General features: G+C 34.5%; 3 protein-coding genes across 12 annotated transcripts; 2 read left to right on the top strand and 1 right to left on the bottom strand.

Moving 5' to 3' along the window:
• Positions 1 to 405: 405 nt before the first annotated feature.
• Tim8 (translocase of inner membrane 8) lies at positions 406 to 1,179 on the top strand. The gene is made up of 2 exons (XM_011642877.3): positions 406 to 672; positions 841 to 1,179. The coding sequence occupies exons 1-2, from the start codon at positions 559 to 561 to the stop codon at positions 1,009 to 1,011; spliced, it is 285 nt and encodes a 94-aa protein (XP_011641179.1). The 5' UTR covers positions 406 to 558; the 3' UTR covers positions 1,012 to 1,179.
• Positions 1,112 to 5,313, bottom strand: Ufsp2 (UFM1 specific peptidase 2). Of its 3 annotated transcripts, none has more exons than XM_089085603.1 (11): positions 5,197 to 5,313; positions 4,912 to 5,136; positions 4,527 to 4,745; positions 4,009 to 4,236; positions 3,771 to 3,932; positions 3,454 to 3,547; positions 3,090 to 3,350; positions 2,783 to 2,920; positions 2,586 to 2,712; positions 1,946 to 2,199; positions 1,112 to 1,710 (listed from the first exon to the last, which is right to left on the bottom strand). In XM_089085603.1, the coding sequence occupies exons 2-11, from the start codon at positions 4,948 to 4,950 to the stop codon at positions 1,499 to 1,501; spliced, it is 1,734 nt and encodes a 577-aa protein (XP_088941729.1). In that variant the 5' UTR covers positions 4,951 to 5,136; positions 5,197 to 5,313; the 3' UTR covers positions 1,112 to 1,498. The 3 variants fall into 3 exon arrangements, with proteins under 3 accessions (XP_088941729.1, XP_088941730.1, XP_011641178.2); XM_089085604.1 differs by having other exon boundaries at positions 4,912 to 5,102; positions 5,197 to 5,312; XM_011642876.3 differs by having other exon boundaries at positions 4,912 to 5,286.
• Positions 5,314 to 5,872: 559 nt separating this feature from the next.
• Positions 5,873 to 18,531, top strand: LOC105429720 (tyrosine-protein kinase CSK). Of its 8 annotated transcripts, none has more exons than XM_089085611.1 (9): positions 5,873 to 6,153; positions 7,999 to 8,042; positions 9,347 to 9,644; positions 15,003 to 15,424; positions 15,604 to 16,257; positions 16,357 to 16,552; positions 16,628 to 16,714; positions 16,793 to 16,885; positions 16,984 to 18,531. In XM_089085611.1, exons 4-9 carry the CDS (start codon positions 15,033 to 15,035, stop codon positions 17,077 to 17,079), a joined length of 1,518 nt encoding a protein of 505 aa, XP_088941737.1. In that variant the 5' UTR covers positions 5,873 to 6,153; positions 7,999 to 8,042; positions 9,347 to 9,644; positions 15,003 to 15,032; the 3' UTR covers positions 17,080 to 18,531. The 8 variants fall into 8 exon arrangements, with proteins under 8 accessions (XP_088941737.1, XP_011641177.2, XP_088941736.1 ...); XM_011642875.3 differs by having other exon boundaries at positions 7,987 to 8,042; XM_089085610.1 differs by having other exon boundaries at positions 7,987 to 8,042; positions 9,347 to 9,654.
• Positions 18,532 to 18,819: the final 288 nt, after the last annotated feature.

Genomic DNA, 18,819 nt, shown 5'->3' with positions numbered 1-18,819 from the left:
GCTAGAAAGTTTTGCACCTTGTACAGGAATAAAAAACAAACCTGAATAAGCGAATTAACCAATCATAGTTGAGAATCATAAAGAGAAAAAAAATTAATTCTTAACTGTGATTGGTTGATTTGTTTAAGGGCTTTACACGTAACAAATTTTTAATAGTGAGAAAATTGTGTGAGAAAATTGATCAATCTCAATTGATTATTCTTCTTGTTAGTTTTCTTACGAAGTTACAGCTATGATTAAAAATTTGTTACATCCAAAAACTTTTACAATTTTTGTACGTATTAAAACCATTATAAAAAGAGTACAATTTTTATATGTGCACCATACAAATTTTTTTAAAGATAAGTGGCTAGAATAATTCTAAGTCCCTAGAAATTCTCTATTTCTCTTTCGTAACCAATCAATACGCTCAAAAAATGTATAAACAAATATTAACCTAACCTTACGTACGTTTTCATTCCTCGTGTCTACGGCCTACAGTTCATAATCCACGTGCACGATTCGGAAAGATCGAGAATACTCTCAAAATTCTGCAATTCTTGATCATAATTTTGAAACATGTCAGACGTATTTGACAGCAGCTCCTTTTCCGACAAAGACAACAAAGGAATCGATCCCGAATTGGCGGAGCTTTTAATGGTTGAGAAGCAGAAGGCACAATTTAATGCACAGGTGAAACATTTTAAGATTAATTTTTATGTGTATCAAATTGTTGTAATTGTTTTCCAAAATTGTCTCAATGTTAAAATCTGCAAATATAGTTTTTGAGAAATGTTTATGTATACGTGCGCACATTTGAAAAAAAATATATATTAATAAGGTTTGTAAATTTATGCTTAGATTCACGAGTTCAACGATTTTTGTTGGGATAAGTGCGTCGATAAGCCAGGAAGTAAGTTGGACGGCCGCACGGAAACATGTATAAACAATTGCGTTGATAGATTCATAGATGTTTCACTCTTTGTTACAAATCGCTTTGCACAATTAATACAAAACTCTATAGGAAAATAAAATTTTTATACAGTATACCATTTGGATATACTATGTATACGAGTAAAATTGTATTGATAATAACGTAAGATTATCGTAAATATTAAATTTGACATCACAATTTGGCGTCACATTTATAATTTAATATTTGTGAATACAATTTGTGAATAAAATTATGTTATAACATTATATGTGAAAATCGATATCTTCTTCCATGTAACAAATCCAATAAGATATTCATTTTTATCACAAAAAATACTTAATTAAATTTATTTATAAATAAAAGTATGTGTGTATGGTGTATGTGTGTGTATTCACTGTATATTGTATTGTGTAAGTAAAATAAAATGTTTGCAGCAACACCATACATTATGAAAATTATTCTATACATATATGTGCACATGCAAGTATATAATAAAGAATTTTGATTATATTTAGAAAATCGAGTTATATACAACATAACATATTTATCAGATATATCAGATTTAACAGATTTATCAGATTAATATCAGAAGACTATAGGTCTCTGTGGAAGGCACATGTTGTAAAATGCATCTTTTTTCCAAAAATCTTTCGTTTTCCATCCACACCAACCTTTATTTATTATGGTAGGCAAGTGATCCGCGCCGGTATAGTGCGGATCGAGAATCAAGAATTTTCCCTCTCCAGAATCTTTGTTATAATTAATACCAAGAATCGTATGAGCTAACACTCCTCCACCTGTCCGCAAGATATAAAAAAAACTACATAGAAAATATAATTATTTTTGTGTCTATAAATTTTATAAAAAATTCTAGATAATAATTCTGAAATACAACTAAAATTATAATTCTGAAATACAACTTTGTGAAATAAGTTTGTTTTATTTTATTGTATGCACTTTTTAATGTTTTTTAATCATAAAAGAAAGATGCTTAATATTTGAATATTAATTTTAAATGAAATTAAAGCTTACCAATCATGACAGGTGTACCATGTGTATCAAAATGATTTGCAAGTTGTGGAATTAAGGCCGTCATTTCCTCTCCGCTTGACGCACGAAGTATCTTTGCATCTATATTAAGGAGAGTCTGTAATACAAAACTCACTTCAGTCGAACCAATCCATTGTTTACTGCCAATGAAGTTGTAAGGTTTATCGCCTATATCGACTAAACACTGTTGAATTTTGCGATGAGAAGGTATCGGTACTTCACTGTAACCCTGTAATCTGTAATATTGAATTATTATTTGTATGTATAATTTGATAATATAATCAACTTTTATTTGGTTTCATTAACCAGTGTCTTTATTTTAACTGATTATGTTAAGATTTTTCAACAAATATAATATTGCAATGAAATAGTTTTATGTACCATATATGGATAATACTATTGTAACTTTTCTTGTTTCAGTTAATTTTTAACTGTATTGTTTGATCTTTTATATAAGTAAAAAAAATATATAATATTTATATATTATGTACATCTATATAAATGCTATTTTGTGTTTTATCTCGCATGATTTGATCCTATAGAAACCGGTTAATAGGAAGTCGATTATATATAATACTTCATTGTAAGTATGATTTCTAATTATCTTCTTGTATCTTATTACCTGTACCAGGAAATAATAGTTTGGAGAGATCTATAGGCACATCCCCATCCATTATCATCGAAATTATCTTGCATATAATGATAATATGAATACAAACCATATACAATACTAAGTTTTCCCGTGACACCTGATTAAGATAAAATATTATATAATTGCATAATTTCAAAGTGCAAGGATTTAAGAGCACAAATGTATACCTTTATGTAAAAGGGTTCGATGAGGATTTACAAGTATCTCATTTGATTGTGTATCAAGATTGATGGCGTTTCCACATCGGAATTGCGGTCTAGTCAAATCTAACGCTAAAGCCTTGTGTAAAGCCTTACGATATTCCACTGAAATTATATGGGTCTGTATAAAAGCAAATAGATGACACATATATTACTATGATTAAAAGTTTGATAATGTTAATTCTATATACACTATATTATGAATAAAAGATTCCATAATAATGAAAGGTATTATACAATTGACAACAAATGTTATCAAGAAATGGATTCTTACATGTACTATCGTTAGTAAAATCGCCAGGATATACTAATGTAAATAAATGTCCACAGTCTTTAGGTTTAAAATGCATAACTTTGGGTAATTTTGTAGGCAACTTTGTGTCTTTGGACTGATTTTCCTGTTGTATTTCAATTAATTTGATATTTCGGCAAATGGATTCCACTAGAATCGCATGTAATTCAGCTACTTTTATATTCAAATTTACTAGTGACAATGTATCAATGTGTAAGTTACATTCTAAACTATCGAAAGATTCTGCAACATAAAAGTAATACTAATGAGTAAAAAACATTATATAATTAATATATATCACATATATCTGTTACTTATAAATTATATGAAAAATCGCGATACTCACTTTTGATATGCTGTAGAACAGGAGCATATTTGGTAGATTCATCAGAATTTTTCTCACTTGATATCTTCAATAACATGTTTGCTTGTATAACATTCTATGATAAAAAGAAAAAAATGTAAACATTTTTAAAATAAGAAAATGCCGTTTAAAATGGATGGCATTTGATTGTCCATGTTACCAATTGGTCAATTAAATATTAGATCTTCTGACAGATAGCCCACTGGGAAATTTCTAAGCACTGAACATGTCCAATTGGCACATAGACAAATGAGATATTTGTGTTTAAAGCTGTGTAAGTTTTGATTGAAAATACCTACCACAGGTCCAGTAATAAAATTACTTGACTCAGTTGACAATTTCTCCTGATCTTTGGATGCAGATAAAATATCTTTTAATGTTGTATCCCTTGAACTGTCATCGGTTCTAAAGAGGTATGTATTGTTCGAAGGAAAATGTATTCCTATTTTCCCAGATGCAATCTAGCAGTGCAAAATCGTGTAATATACATGTGATACTAAGATTATATTATAAATGCAATCAAGCAGGGAACCTTACATTTTTTCGCGATTCTTCCAAAACTTCTGACATATTCCCATCTTGAGTAATTAATGGGAGAAATGCTTGTAATCTAATATATACAAAATGCTGAGAAAGATCATCTTCACTAATAATATTGAAATTATTGATAGCTTCCAGTTTCTGATGCACATAAAAGTATGCCTGCATATCCATTGTATCATGTGAATATTTTAAAAGTAATGGATTATCTGTGATGTCAATGTCCTATAAGTAAATAAATATGTTATCTCCCTAATTATCTTTTAAAAAAACTTTTAAAAAATACATAAACAATAAAACTTCAAAAGTAAATAAATCCATCAAGTTGAGAATTATTCAAAACATAAGATTATCATTTAAAAACTCTTGTCTATTATTGATCAATTTCTTTATTGCTAAAGTTTTTCTTATCTTTTTATGTGCAATTAGCCTAATCGATATGAAATATTTATACAAATTCATAAATGAGGCAATAAAGGCTTAACAAAGGCGTTGTAGAAGATATTTATAATTACCTTAAAAACATCGGGATTTATTTCCTCACATTCGCCAATATGTAATACACCACAGAAATATATATCCGTAGGTAGATTCAGCTGCAGTATTGTATAATCTATCATATTCTTATCTTCCCTATCGCTTGAATTTAGACTGAATGATAGAACCATAAGGGTATCGTTGTACATAATACCATAAAGATAACCAGTTGTCATGGTCTTCATGGTTTCTATTCGCTAAAAATATTAATCAAATATTAAATGTATTATTTATAAGAATCGTGTCAAATGATAAAAATTTAAAAAAAACAAAGATATAAAGAATACGTCCGCAAAAATATGGTAAGCAGAAATTCAATGTATATTCTCGAATTATTATCGAACATCTTCGTTTTCTGTTTACCTGCAGGATGTTTGATAAGATTTGCAATTGCGGTGTCATTGTATCGATTTCACCAACAATCGAAAATAAGATTCTATGCCGATCAGAAGTGTCTTGCGCTGCTAGCAGGAGCGATTACCATATGGAGATCACGAGAAATTGCAACTGAATTTTCAAACACGAGTAACTTAAACTGGGAGGTTAAATCCGTCCTTGCCAAAGCGCCAAAAAAACGCAATAACAAATCTAAATTAAATGTTGTCAATTCAATTTTCAAGAACAAGGGAGAGGTTACATATTTCTTACATTTAAATCAGCATTTTTATTATTCCATCTACGAAAATTCTGCTTGTCACAACGGCGTCCAAACGGTTAATCCGAGATTGGCTGCGTTCAGCAGAGAAATCGTTACATGCAAATATGATCTTAGAAACTACAGAAAAGTATTTCTTTTTTAATTATAAAAATGTTGAATTGTATATCGATAAAAACAATTTGCAATAAAAAATATAAATATCGATGCTTGATGCATAAAAATTCTTTTAAGCTTGAACATGATCATTTCCGGAATTAAATGTATTACATTTATAGTGAATTCGATCATCCGCTATACTACGGTTGTGCGATATTCACTGCCAGTATTGAAAATATATAGTTCATGTGACATATACTATAGATCAGTCTACATGGGATTCTATCATTCTATTATTAGTAACTGTTCAATTTAGTCCCACTAGTCACAATTTTTTGATGAAATTACATTTATTTAATGCGTTTTTGTACAAAATGGAAGAATCTGAGAAAAAGAATTGTCGCTATGTCCTGCGAAGCGAGATACTTTTCTTTCAGAATTGCGTTCTGAAACTAATGAGAAAAGAAGCACATTCCTTTCACAGATATCGCTAGTTGTCACTAGTGGCGCCACACGCGCGGTTGCAAGCAGCTTCGGGCATAGCGTTTCGTATGCGAGTCAAGATGCCTCATTCGCACGGGCCGTGCGTAGCAAAATGGCTGCCCGACTCGAGTGAGCGAGTGACGTTTCTCCGCAAGGTGTTTGCGTTCGCGATCCACGCTGCGCTGGTCCCCTCGCGCATGAATATACGCGGGTGCGATACGTGTCACAGCGGCTGTCACAGCGTGTCGTGCATCCCGCGTCTGCCTCGCCCACGCGGAAGGTGGCCGATCGCGCGGCCGCGCAGGTGAATGCGGCCGCGTTCCGCCCCGCAACCGCCTCAAGTCTCGTCGCAAACTCGCCGCATTTGGGTGCGTATCAACCGCATTTCCGTGTCCGCACGTCCGCGCGACGTGCGGCGCGTTCACGCGCGACGTCGGGACACGCGTCGTCGGCTCGTCCGCCGGCGATCCGCAATTTCGCGTTCCGCGACGTCCCGAGACCCGCGTGTGTGCGCGCGCGCGCACGCGTACGCACTACGCACGCGAGAGAGAAAGAGAGAGAGAGAGAGACAGAGACAGTGACAGTTTGGTTATACTCTGGATGTAATTTTTTTTTCCTGTCGCTTTCAATAGGCGGTATTTAAATGACAGATCTCGATTGACTCCCAACTTGCGTCTGTTTTCTCAATTAGAACGGCTGTTTCATTGATCATGCCGAGTCTTTCTCCGTCGTGATAACGTGAACAGAAATATGCCGGAATGATTGAGTTTTCTAGATTTGATGGGTGTTTCCTTCTTGGATTCGTATTATCGAGAATGTTTTTTTATGTAATTGTTTCGACTGTGAAATTATGTTTAGATTCAAAATATTGATAAATATATTCATTAAGTAGAGATTAACAATAGTATTTTAATAAGCTTGTTTTCTCTCTCTCTCTCTCTCTCTATTATATATATATATATATATATATATCTTTTTAATTGAACTTCTTATATAGTTTATATTTTCTTCTTTTTTCTAACATGGAAAGAAAAAGAAGAAAATAAGCCATACAAAAAGTTAAAAAGAATGGATAATGCGCTGAGCTAAATGTAATTCGATTGTCTGCTTCTCAGCTGGTGGTCTTGTTACGTGTGATGCATATAAGTTTGTATTAAGTATATTAATTTTTCATATTTAGTTTATATCAGAAATGTTTTAGAGATGGAAATACTTATCTTTTAATTATTATTACAAAACAGAGGATATTTTTCAATATTGTTCTTATTGCATTCAAAATATATATTTTTCAAATATAAACATAAGAAATTGTAAATAAAATATCAGAGTACAATTTCTAAATTATTTTGCATCAATATGTCTTCTAGCCACCATTATAAAATCATTCTTTTAAGATAGATTTAGAGCCAGAGTTGGAAAGACAATGAACCAATTTGTCCTCCCCATTCCAATTGTATGTTTATAAGAAGAATTCATAAAATCATAGAAATAAAAATTGATCCTGTCAATTCATGTTGATGTCGGCTGAATTGCACTTTCGTCAAAACGCTTCTTTATTCGCTTTTTTACTCTGATCATCGGATTGACCCGATTCCACTCGAATGGAGGATCGTATGAGACGATCAAATGATTAATGCGCCTGGGCCAGGCAAACTGGCCCCGGTTCGCCCAGGCTCATGTGAACTCGAGCAATTAGCAATTGGCTAATTATATGGTTAACGGGCGATGAATAACACAGTCGCGCGAGCGCGCGGCGCTTAATTGCGCGCCGCAAATGGAAAGGCTCTTCCTTCCCAGTCACGCATTTTTTCCACGTTCCTCTTCCGCCGAATCATGGCCGAATGCGAACGATTTTGCCCCGTGTTCGCTTCTTAATTAAATCCGGTCCGTGGTGGGCATTATGAAAACGCCAGTCTTGAAAAATAGAAAATGGTTCGATTTATGATATTTTGAAAAAGTAACTTTTTTTATCTTCTGGCATAAGACAAATATGTTTTCAAATTGATTTATTAGTATTCTTTCGAAGGTATTCACATTGGGTGGTCTGATTTATTCATTGGATCATTTATTATTGCGCTATTCTTTAATCTCATAGTCATTCGTAAATGTTTTGAAAAGTAAAATCTAGAATAAATTGAGTATTAAGATAAAGAATCGTAAGTTTGTAGAGAGATTGATGATGCTTTCTGTTTTTGTTTCAGAGAGAGAGAGAGAGAGACAATATTATCGGAAGATGGATATTCGATGCAAAGTATAGGTATGCTTCCAAAGATAAGCCCTAAATTAATCCCAGTATTTTATCGTGAATCGATCTTTGAATAAGACAATGCGAGGGAAATTAACCCATAATTATGAGGAAGGGAAGGAGAAATCTCGCGTTCTGTTACAATGCTAGCAACACCACTTCATCTCAACATTAGCGAGAGATAAAAATTCGAGAAATAAGAAACACACACGCTGCTTTTTGTATTGACTTCAATTCTCCCTTTATACGGGAGTCAAGTGGCGGGTGTTTGATCCCGCTATTCAGTAGTAGCGCTATTCGCGTTTCACGCATTCCACGATACGATCTACGCCGACGCTCTACGTCGCTCTGGATAGCACGTTTCTCCCGTTTACGCCGACTTTGCTAAGGGCTGGAATATGAATGAAACATGAAAGTAGAAATGTTGAGAAATATAAAGTAGACAATAAAGAGAAGACAAGACAGAGGAGACGGCGATTTGAGACCGGTGATGTAACGTTATTCTTTCCGGAAAAAAAAAAAAAAAAAATAAACCGAGTACACGTTCAATACGGAAATAGAATACCGACTGTAATACTAAGGATACTCCTTTGGAGTCCTGATAATCTTTTATTTCTAAATTTATATATAATTTTGAAATAATTTCTTTCTATGTCATCAACAACATTTTAACGGAATTTAACGGATTTTTCGAAACGTGACGACTTAAAGCCAAAACCATATCTTTCTTTCCCTCCCTCTTTTTTTTAATAAATCGGTAATCAAATTGATATCGATTAATCCTCTTCCTTAAACATTATTGCGAAAAATGTTCTCATTTAAGATTCGAACTTAGACTTATCCGAAAATTCTTTTCGGAAAAATATCGGAGTCTAGACACAACAAATGAACAAGAATAGGGAATTAAATATAAAGAATTAGCACAGAAAATTATTTTTGACAATGACAAAACATTCCTTGATTGTGTATTGAAACATGGTTTCCCATATATGTCGGAGAGAATTTAATTCTCTTCTGTTCACTTCTTTATTTCTTTCATTACGTCTAGGTCCTAAATCTTGAATGCGTGACAGTCCGCCATCTGTTTAATTTTATACCATCTATTTTCAGATCCGTTAATAACAGGTGTTTCATCATCGTATAATGAGATAATCAACTTTGAAAAGTAAATAATTAGAGGGTAGATATGAAAATAGAGGGGGTAAAATAAGTAAAGTAAAAATGTAGAAGCTAAGAAAATATCTTGTACGATTCTTCTTCTGTTTATTTTTCTTTTCTCCTAATAACTGTCCCCTAAAAATTTCTAATTGCTTTAGGACTTGCTGCAAGATATATTTTTTTCATGGAGAGAAGACTAACGAAATGAAAGCAGATCTCTGTTCCGTTTGTGTATCAGCGAGCTAATGCGAACTGTCAGCGCGATCAGACACGCGAGGTGTCCCCGGCGACTCAAGATTCGCCTCGCATTGCTCGTCACGGCGAGTTTCCGTCGCGCGTCGCACGTACGGAAGTTCTTGCGAGCCGGGAAGAAAGAAGCTCCACCACGCGGGAGGAAGAGAGCCGAGGAGTTTGTCCCCCGGAGAGTTGCGAGGCAACGTCAGATGTAAAACGGTGGTGGGTCACGGTACAGTAACATGTACTGTTAAAGAGCGCGCGCAATAACGAGCGCGCTCGCCGAGCGCGAATCTGTTGCACGCACCCGCCTACCTCCCTCCTCCCTTCGGTCGGTGCCTTTCGCATTTGCGCCCTTTTACGCTCACTTGCGAGATATTAATAGGACCGCGGCGTGCGTGTCGGCCGAGCAACGCGTGCCTCGCGTAAAACGCCTTTCGCGAAGCCAGCGATCTTGTTGTCACGTAGGCGATCTTGTAAATCCCCTTAGTCATGCGAAACATTCTCGTTCAGTATGTAATCGGCCTGATCTTTTTAACTTGCATCTCTTGCACGGTTCATCTTTTCTTCTTCTTTTTTTTTTTTTTTTCTTTTTTTTTTTCTCACGGAAAGACAAACCGTGCAAGAAGTTCAAAAACTAAAAGGAACAAGCCTGTATTTGACAAACACGAAACGTTCACTCTCGTCACAGTGATTGCGATTTGGGAAAGGAAAAAAAAAATCATCAAATAATTAAGTTTAGAAATCTATCGCACAACATACATTTGTTTATATTAAATTTAATGACACATTCCATGAGCTCTTTTTGGGAAGATATATTTATCATAAAAAAATCTTTAATAAGGAATTAGTATACGTATTTTTTTCGCAGTTCCGCCTTGATAGAAAGATCTTTTTTTCGTTCTGTTTATTGGAAATCGTGAGAATCACGGTTATGTCAGTTATTGTTGCCTTGAAAGCTCGTGGTCGCGTTCACACGGACCGCAATCGCGTCACGAATACGGGGAAGTATTTGTTTTCTTTTCTTTTCGATAAATGAGGCTTTCCACGTGTAAGCGAAGCCACGTCGCTCCTGATGAAACGATGCATGATGTAGACTGTGGTCTGCGGCTCGTACAAAAGTGTTCTAATAGTGAATCACGGATCGGAGTTCGAAAAACACTGATGTGAAACAGAAACTCTCGAGATGACCCTGAAATCTGCACACGAATCACGTGTGTAATTATCGTGACTGCGTAACCCATTGAAATTAACATAGGCGGCACCGCGCATTCCTACCTCCCTCGAACATTCCGAGTTATTTTATACGTATGGTCGTTGAACATCGTCGTCGCGTAACGAGGCTTGTGGGAGTTTCTTTTTCCCCGGCTCTCTTCGCTGACTCTCCAAGAATATTTGCCTTACAGAGTATTTGTCTTGCCTTAAGTTTCTGTATCTGTTTCTGTATCGCTGATAAACGTGAAACAGATAGAACTCCGGCCACTTCGCTATGCAAGAGGCGAGACGTTACATCGCCAGTCTGAAATAAACCGGCGACATTTTCATATATTTTTTAGAACGAGCGATCTCGTCTGACATTTTCTCTCCTTTGCATAAAGGAGCGTGCTTCTCTAAAGATAAACGATCTATTTGCAGTGCGACGTTTAAGTAGTCGATACTGAGTATGAGAGTCGTTTTGTACAAATACTGAGATCTGACCTCGGAGCAGAATTTATATATAAAGTGTACAGATAAAATATAATCTACTATTTTTTTAATGAAATGTAATATTTGTTGTTAAACAACCGATATAGTTCTATTATAAACGCAATCTCCGTCATTTTTTTAATACTTTTCTCCAAGCAAGTTTTAGATCCCGGCTCGATAGAAAGATTTGCGATGAATTAAATCATATTTTTATTTTTTGACATTTCTGAATTTTTTTTATCAGGCAAGGCATGCTGCATCGATTAGAGTAAATGATAATCTGGTCATAAAAGCGCTATATTCGGTGAATACGTTGGATGCGATATCCTAGTCAAGATGCAGCACGTTTTATATGACAAAAAATTTAGAAATATCAAAAATAAGAAAATGGCATGATGAATTCGCAAAATCTTTCTATCGAGTCGGAAATCTATAACTTGCCTGAAAAATGGAGAAAAGTATTGAAAAATAATAGGAATTTTTATGAACTATATCGGTATGTTCTGATAATAAATATTGAATTTCATAAAAAATGGATTATAAATGAATTATTTTTTTATACCTAATATATATATATTTTTTTTTCAGAAATTTTATATATATATATATATATATATATAAAATATATATAAAATATTTTCCTACCGAACGCCAGAGATTTTCATGTTTTTATGATATTGTTTTTGTTTATCAAATTTCAGGAAGATTGCGCATTTTTTCTAAATCATAGATATATCGGAGGCATAAACAGTTTGAGTCATAAACGGTTGCAGATATATGGCACGTAATTCTCTTAAGTACCTCGCTGCACGCGATAGAACAGTTTTGCATAGCGTTTTTTTTTTTTTTTTTTTTTTTTTTTTTTTCCGCCAGTACGGATGTTACACCCCGGTAGGAATTAACGTCGCGTGCAGCCGATAATAAATTTCATTAGTCTGAAATCTATGCGGCCGTGCAGTCGGGTTGCCTGACAAGCGCGATGGGACGTGTATTACATACGCATCTAGCATCCCAGATTTGATATTGATATTCAAGGCGGTTCGCGCTTGTCGGACGCGATATCGCCTTTTTTTTCCCCTTTTCGGCCGAACGAAACTCCGTTTTAACGGAGAGGAGAGTTCAACTATATATCTGACCCATAAAACCGGACGTTTAACTCTTATGTCTTACGCTTATCGTGGTTTTTATATGTACCTATGTGAGACGATGTAGACGAATTATGTAATCTACATTGCAAACTCGACATATATATATATATATATATATATATATTTTGTAGAACAAATGATCTGACGTTTTCTCCTCTGCCTGTCGTATTGTCGACGTTAATCGCTTTGAAATATCGGAGGAGGGCACATGACAGAAATGCGACTATCTGGGCTTACGTAACGGCGAGCAATTCGCATATTATGTTTCGCTGCAACTATATGCCTTTTCGCGTGACATAACTCGCTCGTTTTTTTCTCTTTCTGTCTCACGGACGCCCGGCCAAGGATAGACTCGTTTTGAATTATTCAATATATTCGTCGGTGCGATATTGGATTTGCCTCTCCTGTTTTACCATGTCTGATCATAACGCGGATAGCTTCGGGAAATCGTTGCCAGGAATTCGTAACCGGGGAAACGTTTCCTTTAAAAGCTATTTTTCTACGTTACGAAGCGCTTCTCGTCATGTATGTTTCATTCATCTCAACCGGCCGGAGTGCCCTCCCCCCCCCCCCTCACTCTCTTTCTCCACGTCCTTCGCATCGTTTCAACAAATTGATTTTATTCGATACTTCTACTTCTGAAATACAAACACGGTAGAACGCGCGTATTCCGAGTAACTTCGGGAATGCCAAAGCGAGCAATTTATACGATTTCTCACGATAGGTTCTTTAGTTTAGCAGCGTTTTTCCAACTTTTTTGGGTCGCGATCCCTTTGCAAGTAAGAGACATAAAATATAAATCCCACTTTTAATTTTCGAGTGGGATAAAAATTAATTATTTAATATTTTATTTATAATAATAATAATTTAAGGGTTTATGTCAAAGAAAATTCATCAAAAATTATTTTCCTAATTGTGTTCTAATTTAAACACAATTAGCTTATTTAGCTCTCCGTTTCTATAATAAAATTTATTAAATAAATAAATAATTATAAATCTTGTCAATATATTTTATTGCTATCTAACGTTTTATAAGTTAAATATATAAATAGAAATTCTTTCGAGGACTTTTCGCAATTCCTCCCGGGATAGCTTCGCGACTCCCTATGGAGCTCCGTGGAGGAGAGGGGAAGAAAACATTGCCCTAATGCACTTCGCGTGGAAATTGTATGTCGCTTAGTCAGAATCGGGGATAATTATAGGCCTACCACGCTCATTCGCGTTACAATCGTCACGAAAAAATATGCGGCCGGTGTGTGACTCACCTATCATACACGTTCCATGTACGGTCGTGCGGCGCATCGTAATAAGGCGGATGAGCATCGCGATAGCGTACGCGCCTTGAAACAATAGGCACTTAGATTAACTGCCGTATATTAAAAACCGGCGCGCGGTTTACCGGATATGTGCGCTCCTTGAATATGCATCGGGCTCAATTCGCCTAACGAGTTTTATTAATTATCGTATCCATGCGGACGCGCGTTACACATCGCGCCCGGGATAATTGAGTCGTCGTCGTCGTCGTCGGCTGTGCGCATTGGCCGATGCGCTTCGCACCTCGCTTATATTTTTATAGGACGACTCCCTGTTATTGTCCCACTGGGAATTCTTCTCTCCCTGGGAGAAGAACCGGCTTCTCTTGCCAAGAGTGCTTCAACATGTGACTTCTCGCGATGATGATTCTCATGTGAGAGTTGATAAAGATCTTAACGAGCGCGTAACTATTTAACTATCTAAACTGTTTTACCTCGATATTCAATACGAGAGAAAGTAGGAGGATAATCTGTTGACCCTGAAAGATGTATCCTAAGATGTAAGATCCATTGAATCAACATTATCGAGCGGTTATTTTTTATTATTTTTATTTTTTAAATTGATTTTTTTTTTTTTTTTTCATATAAAGATATAATTTTGAAATTTTTTAACTTTTTATCAAGTTAGTTTCTTTATTCTGATGAAATATTAAGACGATTTTAAAATCCTATTTTTAATAGAAAAAAAATATAATATATATATATATATATATATATATATTGAATTGTTTATTCTTTACGTCGGAAAATGATGTTCTTTTCACTACTTATTTGATTTTTGTGATAAACAACACATATCTCGGTGATAGAATTGGTAAAGATATCCGTTACACATTAGAAAGTCTAGATACGAATTTTGACTTAAGCAGTATTTTTCACATTTACGAATTACTCATTCCGTTTTCTATTCTATATTTGATAAGATATGTAAAATAAAAACTTGCATACGGGCGCAATGAATGTATGTACGAATGTAAATTGAACGTACCCCTGTTAGGAAACTTGAAACTATCACAAATCAAGTTCGCATCAATCGCAATAATCAAGAAAATATTTAGAATAATATTAGAAAAAAAAATATTAGTTATCTTACCGCTTACATTTTCCTGCTTAAGTTTTTTATACGCGAGAGCCCTAAACAATTATATAAATATATAAAAATTACGGTTTTTTTTTTTTTTTTTTTTAACATTTTAATGTCATCTGTATTAATTATTCAAAAATAATAATTTTTCTATTTTTTGTGAATGGAATGAGAGTCATATTTTGATGTCGTAAAGTTTTATCATCTTCGTGTTCTTGTTTTTATTCCTTACATTACTTGTACACGAATCATGAATGTACTTACATAGAACATTTCTTCGTCTTATTTAATGAGGCATGCTGATAAATGACTCCCGAGATTCATGAATGCTTTTCATTCATCTTCGCAGGTTGATAGAGCCTACTGTGTGGTAGCTGCCATGCCAACGTACCACAATGCGGGTGGCGGATACCCGAATGTGTCAGCGCCAGCGCGGCAAGCAAAGCTCGACGGCAATGAAAATCATCACACTATCCCTTCAAACGTAACGTCTCATCCCCTCATACAAAACAACACTCAGCAGCAACAGCAACAGCAGCAGCAACAGCAACAGCAACATAGTGTTCCTTCCAACCTGATTGCAAGTAGCATTCCGTCCCATCCAGTGTCGCCGACGATGACCACGCATTCGAGTGTCACCACCTCAAACATCACGACGCACATGAACACCACGTCCTCGCCGATGATTCTCACCTCGAATACCATTAATCCAGGCGCCACTACCGCATTGCCAGCCAATCCGCGACATGAAGTGAAACTGAACGCAATGCCGTATGTATCATTTAACTTAATATCCATAAACTTAATATCTGTGTTTTACAATTGATGAAAAAAACCTGCTATTAAAAAATAAGATGGGAAAAGATGAATGTTTGATATGCTGCGAGAATGCAATTAAAGATATGATATTTCAGCTGCTTAAAGTTTTATGGTTTTTTTTTTCTGTGCAGATGGTTTCATGGAAAAATATCGAGGGAAACGGCAGAAAGGTTGTTACGACCACGAGAGGACGGCTTGTTTCTAGTTCGAGAATCGACGAATTTCCCCGGGGATTACACGCTCTGCGTGTGCTATCAAGGGCGCGTACAACACTATAGAGTGAAATATAAAAACAATCAGTTAACGATCGACGATGAGGAATTTTTTGAGAATCTGGCGCTTTTGGTCGAACATTACGAGCAGGATGCAGACGGTTTATGTACACAGCTAACGAAATCTTTGCCGAAACAAGGCAAACAAGATTTCTGTGTGGATCCAAAGGCATTCGTGGAGGCCGGTTGGGTGATTCAGACTCACGAGTTGGAGTTAAGAGAGTGTATTGGAAAGGGGGAATTTGGGGATGTGCTATTAGGTGTCTATCGAGGGGAAAGAGTAGCGGTGAAAATGTTGAAGGACAATAGCGAAGCAGCACAGAGATTTCTGGCCGAGGCGAGCTTAATGACCTCACTGATTCATGACAATCTGGTTAAATTACTCGGTCTTGTTTTTAATAATCAACATATGTACCTGGTTACGGAATATATGAGTAAGGGATCTCTGGTGGATTATTTACGGTCAAGAGGAAGATTACACGTTTCGAAAAAGGATCAAATTAATTTTGCATAGTACGTAAGCAAAAAGATTATTCGTCTATAAAAGATTGCCTATAAAAGATTATTCGTCTATAAAATAGGCATGTTCTTAACCTGTTTGATATATCGTAGCGATACGTGTGCCGGTATGGCGTATCTGGAATCCAGACATGTTGTGCATCGAGACTTAGCAGCGAGGAATGTTCTCGTAGCAGAGGATAATTCTGCCAAAGTATCTGATTTCGGCCTGGCGCGAGATGAAAATTTTTCTCTTGATGGTGGAAAACTGCCCATCAAATGGACTGCACCAGAGGCTCTAAAACAAAACGTAAATATTTTGTAACTTATAATTATGAATGAATGAAATATATATAATATTTACATATTATATTACTGTTTCCAGAAGTTTTCAAACAAGTCTGATATGTGGAGTTTCGGAATTCTTCTCTGGGAGATCTATTCCTTTGGTCGTGTACCGTATCCACGAATTGTAAGTGAATATATTGTTATATCCGATTTTCATATGGGACACAATATATTTTCTTTATGTTATTATTAATAATTACAGCCTTTAGCCGATGTTGTAAAGTGCGTAGAAAAGGGATATAAGATGGAACCACCGGATGGATGTCCTGCGGAAGTTTATGATATTATGAAACAGGTATATATTAAATTTTTCTTTTGATACATTTATCACACTGTTATATTATATTATTATATTTGTTATGTTATATTATATTATGTACTACTTTTTAATAGGCATGGGATTTACAGCCAGAAAAGAGACCGAGTTTTCACGATATAAAAGTGACACTCGGCCAATTGAGAGCTGAGTACACCAAAGTCGTGAATTAAAAAAGAATTTAATACTACTTAAATAAACTTAGCGAGAACTGATGAAATGGGGACTTGGGCGTTCGAATGATTTCTCGTTTTTAAACTGGAAAATAGTGATTTTGAAAGTTTTTGTTAGAAGAGAAAGAGACAGAGACGGGATTTCAATTGTACATTGTATACAAAAAATAGTATTTGCTTTGCTTATATTTATTGTTATTTTAGTTTCTTGAAACGTATGTGGGGAGAATTTCAATTTTTATATAGTAATATTTTGTGCACACAAGCATTACCTATGGTCAATCGTGCCTTTGTCCAAGTTGATGTTCTCGACTAGAAAATTCAACTTGTACATGATGAAATCCGAATATGTCGTATATGAAATGGCAAGGTCAGGAATTAAACTCGGATTTTTGGGTTATTAGGCGATTGCTTTAACAGACTTATCTCTATCACTCCTGAAGTTCGAATATATTCGGGATAAAATCAACAGATTTAAAAAGAATGCATAATCTGATTGCCTATTACTTAACTTTTGATAGTCACATTTGTTTAAAATCTATTACATTCATGATTAAAGCGATTTTATAATTATAACAATTTTTTTAGATAATTCAGTCTTTTTTACATTACAGTGCAAAAGTTAGTATTATATATATTGTATTAAATTTAGAGGGAATATAAGACATGTTATATTATATATTATTCACAATCTCGTCCACTTAATTTTGATCGGTTATCATTTCGTCCTTTGTTAAAGTTATGTAAAAAATTCATTTGCGATTATATTGTTATACATATAAAAAGTTTGCCTAAGCAGTTTTAATTATATATCGCAAGTAATTGAACTTGTTCAATTGCTTAAGTTTTTTTTTATCAAAGAAATATTGTCATAAGAAATACTAATTTTTAACTAAATTATAATACAATACGCACGTATACACACCATTAAGTTGTTTCAAGAAATATTTGACTATATTAATGGTATAAATGTATTTCTCTTTGTAAATATTTTTGTATATAATTTATTCATCGAAAAAGAATATTTCAAGAATATTTCAAGAATTGATATTGAGAGAAGATTGATATTGATCAACAAGAAATGTCTATATTTTCTATTTTTTTATTTGTATTTTTTTTGTTTAAAACTAATACATATTAAACAAATGTCTATACACAATTGCACCGTGTTAAAAAATAATTGTCTTTTGTTTATATCGTTGATATAGTATTCATTCGTAATGTCATTTTGTAATTTGTCATTCATTTTTCATAAAAAATTCTGCCAACAGTAATAACGGACTAAATGTAATTATTCGACGGCCGTATTTTGCAGAACGGTAGTCACGGGCTACGGAGAAGATCAAATATTTATTCTTTAAGATATGGAAGTGATAAGATCTGTAAAATTGTAGATATTAAATTCTTGTATCCAACATAATTAAAAAATAATAAATTTTTTTTATTAATTAACTATCAAGATATCTAATATATATCTATGTAACAATCGTAAAATACTGTGTATTAAATCGACACTGTATCATGCGATAATTTGTTAAACTTCGAAAAGTGACACGGTCACTCAGTTCCTTGACAACAAAACCTTTACGATGGAAGCAGAGATTGTCTTGACTGATGAAATATTTTACAACAATAGGTTCGATCTTTTTCTTCCACAAGTGTCTCTTCAGTCTGCGATTAGAGATAGTTCTATAGGAAATTTAAAACATATTTATCTTAAGCATGGTCCATTTGTAACTT

The sequence above is a fragment of the Pogonomyrmex barbatus genome, unplaced genomic scaffold (assembly GCF_055798465.1).
Source record: "Pogonomyrmex barbatus isolate J1 unplaced genomic scaffold, ASM5579846v1 scaffold10, whole genome shotgun sequence".
NCBI classification, from domain to species: domain Eukaryota; kingdom Metazoa; phylum Arthropoda; class Insecta; order Hymenoptera; family Formicidae; genus Pogonomyrmex; species Pogonomyrmex barbatus.
This window is presented reverse-complemented; position numbering and strand designations above follow the sequence as displayed.